The following is a 21135-nucleotide window of genomic DNA, read 5'->3' on the forward strand; positions in this document are numbered from 1 at the left end:
TCAGACTCTAACCTTGAAAACTGGATCAGAGTTTATCTGTTCTTTCTTTCTAGGTGAAACGACTAAAGGAGCTACATCCATTAACATTTACTTCTCCTTCCCATAGAAAGTACTCCTGGATCAGTGCTTCTTTGTTCTCTTTGTGTCTCTGCTCTGTTCTCTCTCAAACCCCCAGTCGGTCGTGGCAAAGGGCCGCTCACACTGAGCCTGGTTCTGCTGGAGGTTTCTTCCTGTTAAAAGGGAGTTTTTCCTCTCCACTGTCGCTACATGCATGCTCAGTAGGAGGGATTGCTGCAAAGTCAATGCCAATAACTGTCCACTGTCTCTACATGCTCATCCGGGAGGAGTGAATGTTGCAAGTCACTGACTGGATGCAATCTGCTGGGTTTCCTTAGACATGAAAACGTTTTATCCAATTTGAATAAATAACTAACTCTGACTGCACTGTTCAATGGTTAGGACTAATTGAAATGTATGTACCTGACTGTTGTGAAGTGCCTTGAGACAACATGTGTTGTGAATTGGCACTATATAAAAAAAACTGAATTGAATTGAAATTGCACATTGCACCAGTAAGAGCAGAGTGTGAAGGTTCAATTAGCAGGGTAAGAGCACAGTTTTGCTCAAAATATTGAAATGCACACAACATTATGGGTGACATACCAGAGTTCAAAAGAGGACAAATTGTTGGTGACATTACCCTGGATACCGTGGCTCTTGATACATCACAAAGACTTGCTGTCTTGGTCACAGATGCGCCAGCAAGATGTGCACCAACAATTTGTCCTCTTTTGAACTCTGGTATGTCACCCATAATGTTGTGTGCATTTCAATATTTTGAGCAAAACTGTGCTCTTACCCTGGTAATTGAACCTTCACACTCTGCTCTTACTGGTGCAATGAAGACTGGCTACCAGGCTGGTCCAATTTAGCCATGAAACCTCCCACACTAAAATGACAGGTGTTTCAGTTTAATTGTCCAACCCCTGTATGTATATATATATATATATATATATATATATATAGATATAGATAGATAGATAGATAGATTGATAGATAGATAGATAGATAGATAGATAGATAGATAGATAGATAGATAGATAGATAGATAGATAAGATAGATAGATAGATAGATAGATAGATAGATAGATAGATAGATAGATAGATAGATAGATAGATAGATAGATAGATAGATAGATAGATTCAATTTAAAGGTAATGCTAAAGCAGAGACGATTTCTATGAGCAGTTGAGCTATTCCTTAACATCCGTCTAACTTATGCGTCCGTGTTGATAGAACAGTTGGCGTTAATGTCTGTATTTTACTGTGAGCCAGGTAATTAGTTATTGGTCCAGAGTGATTTTTTTAATGCTCGCCAGTGAATGTATAATCTTTTGGGCACACACAGGAATGAGGCATCCAGGGATAAAGGTCCCTATGGCAGTACATCTTGCCTCCTGCCAGACTCAACAACGGTGGGTGTGGTGTGGGTGCACATAAAGCCCAGTGCCCGCTGGGCATCTAAATTAACACTTAGCCTTAGTACCAAACATTTCCTTATAACCATGAAGCTGGGAAATGTTAATGGCTTTTCTGATTGCCTAAATATGGAAATTGGAAATCGGTAAATGTTGCAATGCGCCATGTGTGTTTTTAAGGAAAATAAGAGACACTGCAACTTCCAGATGTTGAATATATATACGGTGAAATTTATTTTTAGATGTAACTGTTTCAAAATTAAAACATGTCAAAAATGTCAAAACTGTATACATTTTATTCCTCTTTTATATACGCTTAAAACTAACAATGTTATTTGGTAGTAAAAAAAAAGTGAGGAAGCAGGGATGATAGAAAAACATGACGCCTCCATTCAGTCTACACATAATTCTCCAGCACTTTAAGCTGTTATCACATACGCCCATGTTTCAGTTTTCACCTTTAGCACCCATTTTCCTGCACCTCTGCTCTATGCCTCAGGTACAATTACACAGTGTGGGAATAAACAACATCATCAACAACAACAATAGCAGATGAGAAGATGTGTCAAAATGATACCTACACATGCAATGATTGATAAGCGTGACAAATGAACACAACATTCATTAACCCAGTAGCCAGCAATGTCTCCTCCTGCCTTGGAGAAGATGAGTACAGACAGAGAACGGAAAGGCAACTCTTTATTCCCCATCTGTCTCTTCTGGTGATTACTTGGGGGGGGAGAAGTAGAGGAGAAAACTAAGACAGAGGAATGAGGGGGAGCAAATCTTCCTCCAGGGCTAAACTGAGGTGGGTTTGGGGGATAAGAGCTTGACCAATTAAGCTGAAGGAATCCTCATGAAAACAGAGCAAGCTAGGTCGTTTCTATGAAATTTACTTCCATTTAAAACATGAAATAGGAAGGTGAAACAGAAATTGTCTATATGTTGGCTGTTATACTGATATCATAAAGCTTGTGTGTGTGGGTGTGTTGCATACATATACTGTGCAAAAGACTATTTACATAATAATTTGCTTACTGCATTTCAAGAAAGTGAAAAAAAAAACCTTTATATGGAAATAGTAGACATTGCCAGCCCATATAAATCTGATACCAATTACATCCAGAACCTAAATCTAATACTCAGCACAAACACTTTTTGATTTTATTGTAGCCCTTCAGTCTTTTGGAGCATATTAACTTAGACCATCTTTAAAAGGAATAATGTTCTGACTGAATGCAAAAGCTTAAGTTCTTTTAAACTGTTGTCACATTTCCATTTATCTCCCCATGTATGCTGATGTACCTAAAAATGCGTCTTATATGCGTCTAAATGTAAAGAAATTTAACGCATTTTGGGGATCATAAATATTGGTTTGGATGGGGCCCATTTTGTACACTATCTGTTATGGGATTAAGAGTGTTAAAATTCAATCCTCAGCTGCTTTCAAACATGGTATATCACTTTAGTTGTGACTTAATGATCTGGAAAATAACCTATATGCATTTTATGTTTGCCTCTAAGACGTCAAATAATTATTAGCTGAAATAATCTTAAGGTAAGGGTATGACCATTCAGCAATTCAAAATAGTAATTTCAAAATATATTGACTTCTTAAGTTTTCTACAAAAAATAAAAGATTTAAAAATGATCAGCATTTTAAGATAATCATAAATCTGTTTTTAAATCCCAAGACAGTGCCACCACCATGCCTGACTCTGTGTGTGGTGGTGTTCTGTTGATGAACTGCACTGTTTTATCAGCCAACTAAATGTTTTTGTTTTAAATCCAAAAGCTTTTCAAATTTTTTTGAAAAACTCTTGAAAGGCTTTGGTTTGTTGTGCCTCATGACAGAAGAACAAGTGCGCACAGTGACGAGAGGGGGCATATTCTGTCATTTCAACCAGTCGGGGACATTCCCATTTTGTCCCATTAGTTTTATGCAAGCATCAAGAGTGGTGCTTGACAAGCAGGAAAAGCAGCAGAGAAATTTTACATGTCCAAATTCTCTAAAGACATCTGAAAGAATAACCAAGGCTTTAACCTAAAAGCAAGACAAATGAAGACTATGGACCATATATTAACCAAAACGCCGTGTTAATACTTTTATGTTAGCCACAGGCTGCTTATAAATAATAGAAATATGCTTGTATAAAGCAACAGGAACAGCAGAGTTTGCACGAAGTCAATTAAACTTAATCTTTAACTGATGCATGTGTGACATGCATCAGTTGTGTATAATACATAAGACTGGGTTATTCTGAACCCAAGAACATTCTTAAACAAAAAAGGACATAAACGTTTGACTGCACTAGACAATTACCAGTTGACCCCCTGCAGTCAGCCGGCATCAATCATCCAGCTCTCTGTGTCAGAAACCCCTACTGTGTGTTAAAGAACCGACTGTTCAAAGTTATGCAGTTTGATCTGAAGGACTCTGCTGTTTCAGGGACATCTCTACAAACCTAAGTCACGATCACAATAATAGACAAATAACTGCAACAAGCACGGTCTTAAAGAGATTCTAATAAGAAACAGGGTTCAGATAGCACACCTGCTGCCCTTACATTAACTGGAAAGAAAATACTAAAACCACAGCAATTCAATGAAAAATGGCTAAATTATAATAAACCCATCTTATGAATGAGCATGCTCCAGTTTATCTTTAATGCCGGATTGCCCTTCTTATCTGAGATATAGGTCAATAATATTCACTTGCAGAAAATTAATTTACAGCATGATACTAATAGCATCTTAATCTAAGGGTGCAACAATGTACTGAGAGTTTGTGGGAAAACACATGTTTATACGCAGGGTGGTCTCTCATCTTTTACAGTGACAAGAATCTAAGACTGAAACGAGTTAAGTAAGATAAGAAGCACATAGAGGCTAAAAGATAACCTAACAACATCAAGCTAATACAATCTGGAATGTTGGGGCAAAAGGAAGCATTTATGAGATTTCAACCTAAACTTACATAAAAAACCATCAGCTGCTACATAAACATATTTTGTATTATTTCTACAGCAAATGGCTATACAGATTGCAAAATAAATAAATAGTTAAGCATGAAAGCAAACTCAGCAGTTGGCAGCGCAACATAACTCATAAACCTCCAGAAGCCATGCTGATCACAAATAAAACAGGAGACAACAAAATTAAAGGTAAACAGTACAAAGCCATTTCTTTTTTCTTTTTTTTTTACCGTGTCCTGTCCGGCAGAGTATAGCTCAGAATTGTTGTCTGAGTGCCAAGAAATTGCCCAACAGATTTACTTTCACAAGCGGAGCATCACAGCTAATGCTTTGAAGCTCTGCTTGATATTTATAAAATAAACTTTATTATAAACTTTTTTGGTAATATTTCAATTGTTACGGACACGGAGACTGAAATGAAAAGGAAAAAAGAAGCTCAAAAAAGAGAGAGATGGGGGAAAAAGGGAGAAAAGGAGGAAAGAGTGGAGGAGAGAAAGAAGGATGAAGAGAATACAAGATTACACCCTGCTTGCTTATACACCTGCAGCTGTTTTTTTTTTTTTTTTTTTAAACAAAATAGTACACGGTAATTCTGAATATAAAATGTACTTAGTGAGAGGTGCAGCCCAATATAGAACATCTGTGTATCTGTCAACACCTGAAGCTTAACACCTGTGAGTATGGGTGTGGACGCGCTTTGTATACAAGGTTTCTCCACAAAAATATGCAATAGTGAGTGTGAGGACCCACAGGCCTGCCCCATGGTCCCTGGACGGACACTGAGGAGATCCGAGCCACATACATCTAAAGGCTCCCCAAAGCACAGGAACCCCAGGAGAACCACCACCGGGACTACCACAAACCCCCCAGAGAAGAGCAGTGGAGAGTCCCAGGGGAACCACCCAGCAGCGATAGTGCAGAAGCCCCAGGGAGCCGCAGCGACGAGCCCACAGGCACCGCCGGCAGTCGTCCACGCCCGAGCAGATCCAGCCATGGACCCAGAGGCCCAAGACCCCGAGACACACCACCCCCCAAGCAGAGGCCCGACAGAGCCCAGGGGGCCAGTCCCCAGCAAGCAGCCACCAGGAGTGAGCCAGCACACACCACAGCACCCTACCCCGGACACCGAGAACCACAAGTACACCAGCGGGCAGAGACTCCAACCACCGGCAGGCGGTGTGGTGGGGAGGAAGCTGATCCAGGAGAGGGAGCAGTCCAAGACCCAACCTGTCGCAAAAAAAAAAAAAAAAACAGGCACACAGTCACAATCAACCACTCCCACCCTCATGCATACACATAAAATCACTCACACCCAACATAAGGATAAACAACAATGGACGTCATACACTCACTCACACTCCCGATGAATACTCTATACTCCCAGGTCCAGGCGCCGGTACCCCCTAGGGGGCAACCAGCCCCTGGACTGATGCGACTGTGGCTCAGTAGGAAGAGTAGTCGTCTTGCAATCAGAAGGTTGTGGGTTCGATTCCAGCTTCCTCCTGCCATATGTCGATGTGACCCTGGGCAAGGCACTTAACCTCAAGTTGCCTACCGATCTGCGTATCGGTATGTGAGCGTTAGTGAGTGCAATTGGGTGAATGTGGCTCTAGTGTAAAGCGCTTTGAGCGGTCTGTATGACTGGAAAAGCGCTATATAAGTTTAGTCCATTTACCCGGGAGGTGGTCCCCTTCCCTCCTGGGGCAGAGGCAGGCAGACAGCGCCGGTACTGCCCAGACCTGGGTGACCCGGCCGGGCTCCACCCCCCCCGCTCCGAACCCAGTCCCCCAATAACCCCCATCCACCTCCTCCGGAGAGGGGGCTATGTACAAAAGAGGGGTCCACATGGCCCAAAGCAACCCGCCAACTGGAGCCGCCCCAGGACGGAGCGGTCCCAACCCCCCAACGAGCTCCGATCCCGACCCCATGAGTCTCCCACCCCCAGTGAACCCCAACAAGAACCTCCCCACAGGGCCACCCCCAACAAGGACACCGATATCGAACACATCCCCCCGAACCCAAACAAAGCTAATACAATCTGGAATGTTGGGGCAAAAGGAAGCATTTATGAGATTTCGACCTAAACTTACATAAAAAACCATCAGCTGCTACATAAACATATTTTGTATTATTTCTACAGCAAATGGCTATACAGATTGCACAATAAATAAATAGTTAAGCATGAAAGCAAACTCAGCAGTTGGCAGCGCAACATAACTCATAAACCTCCAGAAGCCATGCTGATCACAAATAAAACAGGAGACAACAAAATTAAAGGAAAATAGTACAAAGCCATTTCTAACTGACTAGCAAGAACATGATGGATGATGAGTAAATAAGGTACGATCACAAAAGTATAGGAAAGGGCAACACCGGCAGAGTAACATAATAAGAAAGCGAACAGCAAACTGTGACTTGATATCTGAACTGAAGACTGACTGACCAAAGCAACACGATTTACTGTTTACATCCTAATTAAATTGTCCAGAATGAGAAATACAGACTGTGACAAATCAGTGGATCTTTGCAATGACTCAATTTGTTAAGAAAGTCCTTTTCTGACTAACTATATAACGTACTTAACTCAAAGTAACTTGTGAAACAAACAAAAAAAATGTGTCACGTGTGAATATGGATTTGACGAATGCTTGGATGCTTTCATTTCAGTAAGAAAAATAGTAAATACCTTAAATAAGAGCCTTTATCCACTCCCAGAATAGGTAAGTTTAGTTCAAATTTGTTATTTGTTTAGAAAGGTTAACATTACACTGCAGTTTTCTCCAACTCTGCTAATTTATGAACTAAAATTAAATTTCCATTACATTTGAAACAGTTTGAGAATTATGTGCCTAAACAAACAAGCTTCAGAGGGAAAAACTGCATGTTCTCTTTTAATATAACTGACTGACAATGAAGTTAAGCACAAATAACACTGCAAAGCTGTGAATGCAATGATAAAAACTGTAACTCGGAATCGGCTAAATTCCAGTTCAAAGACCAAAAAATTTGATTTCTTCTGTTTATTAAATTCATCAAAACTAAGAACTCCCACTATTTGTATGTCTATAAACACATCAACTAACAGCATGTACTTTGATGTACTACTTTTAAAATAAATTTAAAAATCTGTTAAAGTTTAGGGACAGATGGTTTCAAGGAATAAATGACAAAAAAATAGAACTGCCACCTTCTATCATAGAACCTGCATTGCGTTTTTGTTTAAATGTCTTTACATGGTCTTAATCTGTTCTTTGTTCTTTTTGTTCTTAATTTCTCAAAATTGGAATCGGCAAGTCAGACCTCAAGGGAAACTCAAAATCAGGATCAACTGTGGTCTTAAAACAACATAAAAATTTTGAAAGGTGCTATCTGCCTTATTTTTTGGTATGTGGTTACGACACTGCGGATTGTTTTCTATTGAAAAATATTAGTCTCCTTTTTAAACACACTCAAAGATATACCTTTGCTCTAAGTAGTAGGGGTAAAGGTAGTATGATTTTCCTCTGCTCCAAATAAGCCAGTTTATGTTCCATCAGCCTTCAACGCATCTGAAATTGGTATTTAACAGAAAGACTGTACAATCCATTTCTCATAGTTTAATTGCACAAAACCCAGAATTACCTCAAACTACCTTTCAATCACTTTGTTCTGCACAGTGGTCTCCCCCTAGTGGGCAAGAACACTGTCCAGAGGGCAGTGTTAAGCAGGCATTCTTGTTAGGTCAACAAATTGCCTCAACTAACTTTTTCTACTGCAAGCAAGCACTCTGTTTATTCACATCATGCTCAATTCTAAGATAACTCATTAACAATACAATATAATAATTGATCTCCTTCTCTGAGGCAGGTACCGACCCCTGACCTGGAGTGAGCAGTCCTCCCTGCTGTGCATGCTAAAGGGTATAGCTTGAAGATGCTAACAGAACCAGATCATCAGGGTCTTGTTGGCATTTAATGAGTTCCTAAGGTTCCCAAACCAGACACCCTTCTCTCTGACTACACTTTGAGGTCCTTACGATCCTTAAACCACAAAAAAAAAAAAAAATTGTGACAATGGGCAGCCCAATCTTCATTCTGGAACCAGCAGGACTTTGTGCCAAGGATGGGTCTTCCATTCCATTGGTTATTGAAGGATCAGATAAAAGAACACCTAAAAGCAACCAAGAAACCATACTTCTGCAGCACCTTCCACTAAATATCCCAACAGAAAAGGTTGTAAGCCTTCTTTAGAACCACAGGGGCCTGTACAACCAAACCCACTTAGCAGGACCATGAGCATCCCTTACTTAAAATTCACCTCAATATATCATGAGCTATAAAAAATGCATGCTTCTTTCGCTTTTTGAATCTTGATAATCAGTAGCAGTTGACTCATTTTAAAACAGCAATTAATATTCACCTGTGACTAAATTTACCTCCGGGTTTTTATTTTTTGCCTCGCTGTGGCAGCGGAGTGCTCTGTGGCAACTGCTTGCCATTTCTTGTTAAGAGCAATAGCAGAACTGGCCTGTCTTCCATAAGGGGAGATCGTGAGAGAGAAACTGAGATCAACTGAGAGAAAAAAGCGAGCTATACGTCAGATTGTATGCATGTTTGACAGAAAGGCAGAATGACAGGGAGGAAGAATGAATGACAAGGGAGAAAGAGAGAAGAAAAAAGAGCAACAGGAGTGTGAGATAAGAGAATCACACAGCCATGATAGAGAGACAGACAGAGATAAAGAGATGTAATAGAAGAGACAGAGAAGTTGAGGGGGTTGCAGCTCAGGAAGCTGACTCCTCTACCATTTTCAGGGGTTTCTTTCTCACATCTCTGCCTTTCAGCTCTTGCAAGTGTCACATAAGGATCATCCATTTGAGAATCAGAGAGGAGCCTTTGATGTTCTTTGTGCATACACAAACAGGGGAATGGTGTGCTCCTTTGACAATAGCCAACTCCACAGACATTTCTTTTAATATTCTTCATCTCTGGCCTGATAGGGACAATGGTAGCATCCGAGGGAGCATCGCAAACTGGTGAACATTTTAATTTACCTGTTCATATTTCATCACCGAATACATTAAAAAAAAATTGCTGCTGAGAAGACACAGCAGGTGAATGACATAAAACAATCTGCCAAGACAGGGATTTAAAACACCAGGTAAACATACAGTTTTGGGCTGCAAACAAGAGAAATATTGAGAAGTTCAAGAAAGTATGAACATATGTATTAATGGGCGAAAGTGTTCCTTGAGTCTCCAAAGTGTTCCCTTAAAAACAAGTCTCCTAAAATAATGATTTTTAGTTTGCTCAATGGAAGTATCAAACAGCTTTATAATTTAAGTTAAATTATGTTCTAAAATAACTGACAGCTTTAGGAAAAAAAGCATTTACTTTAATTAAGTCTTTGCTGTATCAGATAGAAACTAATCTATTTTAAAGGTTCAGTGACAAATACGGAAAAAAAATAAAAAAACAAATGTAGTTATAAACGTTTTTAAAGACTAATGAGATTTAAAGTGTTGGAGTATTTTAAAATGCAATGAATTTGCACATGGGCTGAGAGAAAGGGTAAACAGTGTTAAAGGGGACATATCATGCAAAATCCACTTTTTTAGCCTTTAAATATATTTAGTTGAGTACTTGGGAGTCTGTAGGAACGAAGAAAAGTTGAATTTAGTTTCTCCAGGTGTTGCGGAGATAACCTTATATTCTGTTTGGGTCATATTTTTCAGTCTGTTCAGTTTTCTCTATGATCTGTTACGTTTTTCCAACTGTTATGTCACAGTATTTGTGGAACAGCTAAAAAAGGTCATGGACCTCCAGCTGATCTATTTCGCATATCCGCCATATTTATTTCTCGCCGCCATTTTGAAGTCCAAGCTCAATTATGCCTACGCTGGAAGAGGATAAGTTCGGTTTGGTTGTTGGGTGTATTAACCCACACAGTTCATTAAACCGTACCCCAGCATCAGAACCTTTACAAAGTGCCTGGTTAAATATAATTTTTCATGGAAATATTCCCACATCAGTGGTAAAATTCCTATTTCGTCTAAACTCCCATGAGATAGTCTGAGAATCTACACTGCAGATGTGGAATGCAGATACTCCGACAATGTGAGTTATGTTAGTTGGACTGAAGGGTCGAGTTAGGTAGCTTGTACTGTGGGGTGTTATGAGGCTGTTCACACACTCTGAGAGTCAGGGCTGCAAGGGTGATGTTCAGTGCACTCAGTTTGTGCAGAGCCACAATGATAGAAAGCTGAGGATCACACCTGCCTCAGCAGTGACCACTTTACACCTGGTGGTTTTTACAGACTTTCAACGGTGGCAGCAGGGATCAGTGAATAAACTGCTGCTGCAGATGGAAAAGACTGCTACAAACATTGAGCACAGTTTTATTATTGCTTTATAATAGAAAAAGCCATTTCTATGTTTTGTTAATCAGGATGGAGAATGAAAATCACCATTATAGACTCTCTATGCTTCTGTTATTTTTTGTAAATCAAAAATTCCTTTTGTGCTCTACCTGGACTCGATTGTTTCTCGTTTTTCTTTTTTTATCTTTGATGTTAAGTATGAGGCTGTGTCCTGTGTGGACCTGTGATTTCCTTTGATTTTGATGATGACGTTAATCAACACTGAAATGACTGCCATGTAAGAGAGTGATGACTAATCCCAGCAGGAGCAGAGTTAGCCTCCTGCATTTTCCAGCTGAACTCAGTGAACCTTATGGCATCAATATAAAGATCAATTCTTTTGTGAAACATGCTTTCACAAAAATAACACCTTTTCATTGGGTAATGTTCTTACCTCATTATTGTGTTGAAATGTTAAATTATGAAGCATTTGCATGTCAGTTTGTTAGAATATAATTAAACAGATTATACTTCTTTCAGTAATTAAACCTAAAAGGTCAAACTTGGATATATGTTTTACACACACGTAGCGATGTATTATGTGTTTCTCAGTTACTTTCGACAATGATGGTTACACCCAATAAAAAACCATAATTGTGCTAAAAATCTCTGTAATATAGAAATGTCATTCTTCTGGAAAGTATGTCCATTTAGTGTGCTGTACTCAATACTTGGCTGGAGTTCCTTTTATTTAAATTCCTGAATTAAAGCAGCGTGGCATAGAGATCAGCCTGTGGTTCTACTAAGGAGTAAAGAAAGCTCAGGTTGCTTTAATAGTTATTTCTTTAATACTTCCATTGTTGCGTCTGGTGTCCTTTTAAAAATACTTAATCTCTGGGTTTAGGCGAGGATAATTTGCCTGCCAATTAATGACTGGTATACCATGGTTATTAAACCAGGTTTTGGTTCTTTAGGCAGTGTGAGCAGATGCCAAGACATACTGGAAAATGAAATCAGCATCTTGATAAAGCTTGTCAGCAGAGAGAAGCATGCAATGCTCTAAAATGTACTGGTAGATGCTGTGCTGACTTGGAATGGACTTGTAAAAAAAGCATTAGGCCATCACCAGCAGATGACATGACACCCCACATCACTGTGAAAACTTTACTTTAGACCTCAAGGAACTTTAAACGTGGATACTGTGCCTCTCCACTCTTCGTCCTTTAATGTTTTTATCGGGTTTTCACTATCAACCTGCCAGGGATTGCAGATACAAATGTGCCTATATGGCTAAACCTAGAATATCTGCATGATAGACTAACTTATGCTAAATAATGTGCATTGCCTTTTATTTTAAATAAACTAACCAAAATAATCTTCTGGGACCTTCATTTTCAATAAAATGCTAAATTTACCCTAATTTGAAGAGGACTTTAAACCACTGAGCATCAATCCAGTTCTTTTTTTCCTAAACCCAGGTACCACACCTCTGATGTTGTCTCTGGCTCAGAAGTGACTCAACACAAGAAATAGGAAACTTGTACCCCATGTCCTAGATACATCTCTGTGTGGGAGCTCTTGGGGCTCTGACTCCAGCTGTAGTCCATGCCTTGTGATTTAACTTTAAGCTACTGAATGGGCTTTGCCTCACAATCCTGTCAAAACTGCATCTATCCCTTTAGCTTGTTCAACTTTGTCTACCACACTTTTCCTTTCACTCAACTTTCTAGTGATATACTTGGATACAGCCCCATGTGAAAAGCCAGATTTATTAGCTTCTTACTCTGTAGCTTACCCTGGTTACGGAGGGTATCACTGACTGTCTGCTGGAAAACTGTCAAGTCAAAACTGTCAAAACTGTCAGTCTTCCCCATGATTATGTAAACTGTGACATGACATTTTTTGTGGTCATGTATTAGTCTAATTTTCTGAGAAACCAAATTTTGGGTATTTATTATCTATCAGCCATGATAAATCAAAATAAACAGCAATAAATGCTTGAAATACACAGTACTGTGCAAAGGTTTTAGGCAGGGGTGAAAAAATGCTATAAACAAAGAATGCTTTCAGAAATATAAATGATGATTGTTTAGTTTTATCAATTTACAAAATGCTAAGTGAGCGAACCCAAACATACAGCCAAAGTCATTAAGAACTATCTTCAGCGTAAAGAAGAACAAGAATTACTGTAAGTGATGGTATGGCCCCCACAGCGAGGGACAGAAGGATGTGAGTAAGCCTTCATCCACAGAAGATGGTTAGTTCTCCAAGATGTTTGGAACAACCTACCAGCCGAGTTCCTTCAAAAACTGTGTGCAAGTGTACCTAGAAGAGTTGATGATGTTTTGAAGGCAAAAGGCGGTCACACCAAATAATCATTTATTTCCATCAATCAACAAAATGCGGTGAATGAACAAAAGATAAATCTAAATCAAATCAATAACACTTCCATTTCTGAAAGCATTCTTTGTTTACAGCATTTTTTCACACCTGCCTAAACCTGTTGCACAGTATTGTATCTATGTGTGTAATTAATCTATATATTATATGGGTTTACCTTTTTAATTTGAATTATTGTAAGAAATACACTTTTTAAAGGTGTTTTACTTTATTTATATACATTTGTAAATGACAGAATTAATTCTGTTGGAATAGTATACATTAATTTAGGTTTTTCTTCAAGAATCTAATGTAGTGTAGTTCTTTTGGCTGCTTAGTCCCCTATTACAACGTGGTAAAAAATCCAAAGCCTCCTACTTGCCTCCAATTTAACACAGTGCTACCAGACCTTTGCAGAATTATAGAATAATGTTCAGACACAGACTAGCCCTGCATTACACAAATAACAAAATTTCTGGTCCTGACAAAAAGGCCTGAAGCAAAAGATACAAAGAAAAGTCTGGGGAAAGATGCTGAGCTGCAATGCAACATGTTATTTGTGTCAATGCAAAATCTGTGCGGGAAATCTCCTAGAAAAATTGTTGTGTGAAATCAATGCTGTATTTATGTTTGAATTACAACTGCCTCAACAATTGATTAAACAACTCCACTGAAATACCTCTCATAGATGAGATTGTTTCTCAAAATCTGCTGTGTGGTGCTTTGCCATCTTATTTACCGTAAAACCCTTCAAACTAATGCATTATGCTGTCTGTTTTGTATGGTTAGCAAATATTCTTATATTGTTTTTATTGCATTTGGGCAAGAGTGTTACTCTAGCCACATTAAATGAACACATAGAGTAGCACAGATGCTCCCGCAGCATGGCTTCTGATGTTTCGGCCCTTTTTGAACTCACAAAGCTTTGAAAATTATGAAAGGGTTGACTCCCATTTTTTTAAACAAATCTGAGCCTCACTACTTATTGTTGATTTTAGTAGTTTTAACCTTTTGCAGTTATCTTCATAATTATGATGTCATTACACCAAAGTAATTTTTTGCTTTCAATTGGTGTTTTCATCCATTACACATGCAGATGAAGACTTCTAAAGCAGACACCCACGCAGACTCTGCAACCACAGCAGACATCACATTTACAAAACTGTTAGGCATGACTGTTAATATCTCCTTACCCAGCTGCTGCACTGGGTTTAGTTTAGATTGCAGTAAATATAAAAAAACACTTGAGAGCTAATACTTTCAACCCTCTGTTGCTTCAACCACTCCACTAAGCCAAGAGCAAGTAGAATGACACTTACGAATAAGAGGCACGCTGGCATTAGCCGTCCCCAGCTTGTTGGTGGCGACACACGTGTAGTTCCCGTAACGATCTTCTGTCATGTTGGTCACAGTGAGGACTGATCTGGAGCTGAGGCTCTTGATGTCGATACCGTGGCCCTTAATGATCCTACAAAGAACAACATAAATGCGACCAATGAGGCTATGATTTCTCACCTGCACACAAAGCTTCAAGTAGGACAAGAGGCGTGAGCCAAGAATGGAGCAAATCTGAAGTGGATCTCCATCATTACCAGCCTCTTCAGCAGATCTATTTATTTCATAGCGGGTCCTATCTGTTTTGGAAAGATGCTTTTGAAGGAGTGTGACAAGAGCGGAAAGAACCAGAGGGGAAGTGGTTAGGTGTCACTTGACATTTTGTTCACCTTTTCTTGTTGCATGTACACAGGATTATAACAAATAGAGTTGAAACCAGATATTTACATGCACAATAAAAAGACACATGACTTATATCATCCCTGTGTGCCATTACATCAGGATAAACATTACCCTTTTCAGGTCAAAATATTTCTTTTGATAAATAAAAATAGTCTTTTAGCAGACCTTCTAGGGAACCGACATCAGGGCTTCGTGATGGCTATTCCAACAGATTAACTTTGTTGTCCTTTGAGCAATTTTGTCTGTAGTCATTGTCCTTGTGAAAGAACCATTTATGCCCAAACGTTAACTTCCTGGCTAATATGTTGAGATATTGCTTCAAAATGTCCACATAATGTTATGTCCACATAAATTGCACCAATCCATCCTTCAACAAAACTCTCTCACAACATGATGGTGCTACCCCCATACTTTACTGGTGTGCTCACACTTCCAAGCTTAACAACATTCTGAGTGTAACAACATTCCTTATAGACAAACGCCTCAGTTTTAGTTTCATCAGACCAACAGACATGTCTCCAAAAAAAGTCCCTAAGTGCATTTGCAAACTGCACTCAGTTTTTTTATGTAATGGCTTTTCCTCGCTGAGTGGTCTTTCAGCCCATGTCGGTACAGGACTATGCTGTAGATAATGACTTTCTAATCAGCTTTAACCAGTAACTTCAAAAGATCTTCTGATTTTGTTCTGGGGCTTAAATGCAAGTTTCACACCAAAACACGCTCTTCTCTGGAACACAGAACCCATCTCCTTCCTGAAAAGGAGTAAGCTGGACTGGAAACTGTACCCAAAGAGGAACCAAACTTGTCGAGGTCAAAAATCCTCTTCCTGGAAACTACACTGATTTCTTTGGGCTTTCCCCTGATGTCACACAAAGAAACTGTGTGTTTGAGGTGCTACCATAAAATACACCCACCCAAAAGTTACTGAATTAAAGCATAGGCTACGGATTTTAAATTGAATATCTTGGTTCATTTGTTCTTAACTTATTTCATGTTTGCTATTCCTAACTCTAAAATCCTCCAAAGAGGAGCTATGTTTCTATTTTAGCCTCACCGTGGCCTCCCAGGAGCTATGGCTTGGCTCAAGCTGCTTTGTAAGATGCTCTGAGCCAAAACTCTACATGCGACCTTATTTCCAACAATATCTTCAAAATCTGCCATTCCCTCCCTGCCTTCTACCCATTAAAAGATCAGCTTAACGCTCCCTGAAAATCTCAGCATGTGTTCCGCACCATCACTAGTTTAACATCAGACCACTCAATGGTTCCCGTCAGGGTGAAAGAAAGCTCCCCACCCCGACAGATGTACACATAAATACTCGCCCACTTCCAACAATGAAAGCAATGACACAACAAGAGAAATGTTTACTTATCAAAACTGTCACAATATGACTGATGCAGACAATCTAAAAGCAAAGCTGCACAGAACAGAGAAAAAACACAGCTTTTACTTCATGTAAACAATGACTGTGCCATGAGTCCTCTCACTTATGCTCTGGTTTGATTAAAGGTAGAAGAAGAAATCACAATTTAGCCAGGTGAGAAGTCACCAAAAGAACGAGTCTTTGAATTAAGAAAAGACCAGAATTATGCCAACTTGCCTCCTTAGCAATTTGAATAAATTTAATCCACCCCATAATTACAATTAGCACAGTGTGAGCTGATGACTGAAATTGTGCTCACCGGGAGTGGGTAAATGATGGGTAATAGGTATAATTTGGTTTTTAAATTCAAGAACTAACACTTGAATCTAGACTGATTGATGTATGTGTCACAAGTGATTTAAGACAGTTGCCTGCAAGCATTTTATCAGAATGCAAGGTGAAAAAAAGCCACTCTTGCTGGAGTGTTTCAGTGGGCTCTCCCCAGAGGCCTGAGGAATGGGAGAGCAAAGAAATGCATTATCTCTGGAAAACCAAAACAAAACAAGCCCAAACAGAACATTTCTATCATGTAAAGTATTCCCTTAACATTTTAGTTTCCAGTGAAACAATAAACTTAAAAAAGTCTCAATAAAAGTCTTACAGTATTTCTACATGTAAATCAGCATTTGTGTGTTCCACAGAATCACATGGCAACACATTTCAAAATTACATAATTTGTAGCGTTGTCAGTCATATTTAAGGCAATTTTTTAATCATATTGTTTTTCATAGATATTTCTACAGAGGTTAGGCTTTAAACAAAAGCAGAAAGGTGATTGATGAATAGATGGGAAGATACAACTTTTACACAATGGAAACAAACATTTTATATACTGTGCAGGAAATCTGCACACATAATAAACCACCCTTTACACAAGCACTTGCAACTAAGGCAAATTAAGGGGTGACCAGTTAAACACTGCATGTGTGTTTTTGGATTGTGAGAAGAAATAGCATTATCCAAAGAAAATATGTGCAAGAATAGGAGAAATGTTCAAATTCCTCACAGCTAAAGGGGTTCAGGTTTTAGCATTTTATGTCACAATGTCTATTTATTAATTTTTAAACAGTAAAAATCTCAGCTGATCTCCAACAATATATAATAAATCCATGTTTTTTCCTAGAAAGAGTTCCAAGCAAACTTGAACATATTAGGTATCTTATCATTGTCTGCATGCTGGCGTGGGTGGGTGGCACACTGTGTTTCATGTTCTCCCAGTGCATTTTCTCTGGGTAGTCAGGCTTCTTCCCACATCTTAAAACACTTATTATAGATTAACTGGTGAGTCAGATTTCTGTTAGGTGTGAGTGTGTGTATAGATGGCTTTTCTGTCTCGTTTGTCTCTGTACCAGCCCCTATGAAGGACTGGTAAAGTGTCCTTGGTCTGTCCCCCACTTAGTGCTAGGAAAGGCCCCAAGCCTCCCAAACCCCTATGTAAAAAATGGCATGGGTACAGAAAATGAATAAATCGATGGATAGTGTCTAATCACAATTTCGTTTTAAAGAGATGATTAAGATTACTTTGCAGAGTGGCAGCTTTAGGCAGTTACTGTTATTCTCCATTTTCAGCTAGAAATATTTGTCATTGTTCACCTACCATTAAAAAAGGGGACAGTACGCATAATGCAGGTTATTTTTCTTTCTTATTTATACTTTAATGTTACCTGAAGCATATCATTTTCTTTACTACTTCTTCAAAATTATTTATACCCTACTCAATAATAAACGGAAAATACTGGCCATTACAGCAATCTAACTCTTCTCATAATTGCTGAAAATCTTTTTGCATGTCCCCACTTGTATCTTTGACCAGCTATCTCCTGCAATGAACTCCAAGTCTTTCAGCTTTAAAGGCCTCTTTGCCATCACCCTATACTCTAGTGTCCTTGACACATTCTCTATCAGATTGAAGTCAAGACTCGACTCTGACTTAATATTTTTGTCAGCTAACCATTTCCATACACATTCGCTGTCACACTAAAGCATCCAGTGTTCCAAGATCATGTTTCTCCAGACTGCCCAATGTTGTTGAGAATCTTGATGCAGTAATATTTCATGATGCCTTTTACTTTGATTAGGTTGCCTCTCACATTGGTTGGAAAATAGCACCACAGCAGTATGTCCGCACCGTCAAGACTGGTGGTGTCTTTGGGGGTGGAATGCTTCTCCTTTTGCACAACTAATGAGGGCCACATTGTTGTGGCCAAACATCTCAATTTGTGAATAATTTGACCAAAAAAAAGAAAACTAGTCTTCTGCTTTGCCCAGTTGAGATTTTGTAAAGTACATTGCTTGTAGCAGGGTCTTCCTCCCTGGTCGGCATCCATATCATCCAGCAGCATGCAGTGTCTGTTAGACTGTCTGCCTTGAGATGTTGCTACCAGCATGGGCCACATTCTTCAGGATGGCCTTGGTGGTTATCCTTGGATTCTTTTTTCATATTTGCACCATCAGCCTTGCCATTGCATGTGTCACTTTTATTTTCCAGTGTGGATTATCTTGTATTAATCTATAATAATTTGTACTGCAGTCACAGTGAGCAGCAGCAGGTTCTCACTGAGCTCTTTTGTTTTAGCCAGGACGTGCCACAAACCAGCTGCAGAAAGCTGCTGTTGATTAAAACATATTTTCTCTAATAATCAAGGTAAACAGGATCCTTTAGAACAGCATGGACTATTTGAAGCAGTTAGAACCTTGAATTTGCCCACAGAGTCAGAATTTGTAATGTGTATGAATAATTTTGGACATGCTCCTTAAAGAAAACGTGAGTCTAACAAGGAACCTGTTTTATTTTTTGTTTTTTCTAAAATCTATGGCACACTTAAGTATCATATTTTGACAGACATCTATGTCCTTTCCATTAGGAAGAAACATGTTGGTCAAGGTGAAAGTTTATTTAAAATCTAAATCCATCAGGGTTATGAATGATTTTGGGCCTAAGTGTATATATTATCAAAAGTACTTAGGAATAACAATACCCCTATACTTTTTTAAGAGGTAAAATGTCAATTTTCCAGACCCACATTTTTAGATGGGTTTTCCACATTTTTATTGCATAATAAAATGTGTTAATTTGAATTGTAGTTAAGTCTTATTATCTGTAGGTTATAGGTACCTTATAAGTAGGTAATAAGTAGAGTATTTTGGGGTACCGCTTTTGTTACATCTGGAAAAATTGTTCAAAAACTCTTGGGACTTGTCATATAGCAAAAAAATGATTATTCAAGGTCAAGTGCAGATTTTCTTAAAAAGTCAGTTCTTGAACTTTGATACCTTATTTTGCTTGTAGAAATTCCCAAAAATGTGCAGATTTCTTGCTTTGTTCTTTATTTTAGGAAAATGTTTAGGAAGCACTAGTCCAGTTCAACCAAAATTTAAAGGGGTCTAGAGTCCAAAGTAGTATGAGGGTGCATTCAGTCAGGAAGTAAAAATCCAAACCACTGATAGGTAAAACTTTAAATTCAATATGTAATGTGGCAAATCCATGTTAAAACATGTCCATTTACCATACCTTATTGCAAAACCCTTGCAATCATTAAGAATGATTAGTTTTGTCCGTCAGAAATAGAAGAAGGGTATAAACTCCCTTTCTTCATAGGTACCCGGACCTGGAAAAGGATAAAAGTAAATTCCATACACTTACATTGTCAGATTGTGGACCCCTTAGGTTGACACTATACCTCGCTGGAGCTCAGTGACATGAAAGTCACATCCAGGGGACATCTAGAAGTGTGATGCAATTATACATTATGGTATGACAGAACAAACAACAAGACAAGACTTACCTCTTCTCACCCTTGTACCACTCAAAGGTTGGAGAAGGCACAGCAGCAGCTTCGCACCGCAGCAGTGCTGTGCGCCCCAAACCAACTCCGTGGCTCTTCATTTCATGGATACTCGGTGGAACTGGAGAAAAAAGATAATAGGAAATCTTAGAAAAAGGGAGAAATTTCTTTTCTATTGTCTGTATAAGAATATCATTACAAATACAGACTTTGTGACCTCTGACATTCTGGTCTCTGCACATTTTGTGGAGAATAAACTGAATGCTCAGGGTCAACAGATGCTGAATTGAGAAGAGAAAAAGGGCCTCCTTCCTTAGAGTAAAGGAGAATAAAATGAATTGCACAGCATAGTGATAAATGGCTTAATGGAAGTTCAAAGACTGACTGGTAGAGGCAGGTTCATTGAATGCCAAATGAGATTCCTTTCATGTGCTGAAATGTGGTGTAAATCTATTTGCTGGTGTCATGAAGGCAGCTCTGCATATGGGCAGTTTCCAAAGCAACGGCATCCTTCAGTTCTTTAAGCATTCGCACAGCTTCTAAAAACAATGCCTTCAAAGCCTTTAAAGCACTGATGTTATACAAAGAAAAAAATAACACTTTTGTTTAATTACAAATTGGTGAAAATACCAAAACAAACCATTTTAGCATGATAATAAATGTTTTACTTTGGAGTTTCAATATTATTATTATCAGTTTTAGAATTTATTAGCGTAACACTTCAAATACTAAATTGCCATTACTAAACAAAAAGTCCTAAACTGATTGACGTGCATAAAAACACAAAGTGCCTGGCAAAAATATTCATGCTCTTTTAAAAATTCTGTTATGTTACAACCACAAACAAGCTCCACAAAAAATTGCTCAAGTTCAGTCATATTTAATGAAAGAAAGTGGGGTGATAGATTGTCAACTGTATCAAGGTCTGGACTACCTTTGATTGAGCCCTTTTCTTATAGCTCTGGCAGTAACATTAGCCCCAATATGAGTTCCTTTATTTAGCTCCATCCATCTGCCTATC

The 21135-nt window shown here is 38.7% G+C and overlaps 1 protein-coding gene across 2 annotated transcripts in view; it reads right to left on the reverse strand.

Moving 5' to 3' along the window:
* The window catches only part of negr1 (neuronal growth regulator 1), a 234616-nt gene that overhangs the window by 47074 nt on the left and 166407 nt on the right, over positions 1-21135 (reverse strand). For both annotated transcript variants that reach the window (XM_047375287.1, XM_047375288.1), the window contains exons 5-6: positions 20115-20235; positions 14489-14637 (exon numbers count right to left, since the gene is read on the reverse strand). In XM_047375287.1, the coding sequence (XP_047231243.1) occupies positions 14489-14637; positions 20115-20235 (270 nt within the window). The remainder of the gene's footprint in view (positions 1-14488; positions 14638-20114; positions 20236-21135) is intronic.

This window comes from Girardinichthys multiradiatus, chromosome 9 (assembly GCF_021462225.1).
Source record: "Girardinichthys multiradiatus isolate DD_20200921_A chromosome 9, DD_fGirMul_XY1, whole genome shotgun sequence".
Classification (NCBI taxonomy): Eukaryota; Metazoa; Chordata; class Actinopteri; order Cyprinodontiformes; family Goodeidae; genus Girardinichthys; species Girardinichthys multiradiatus.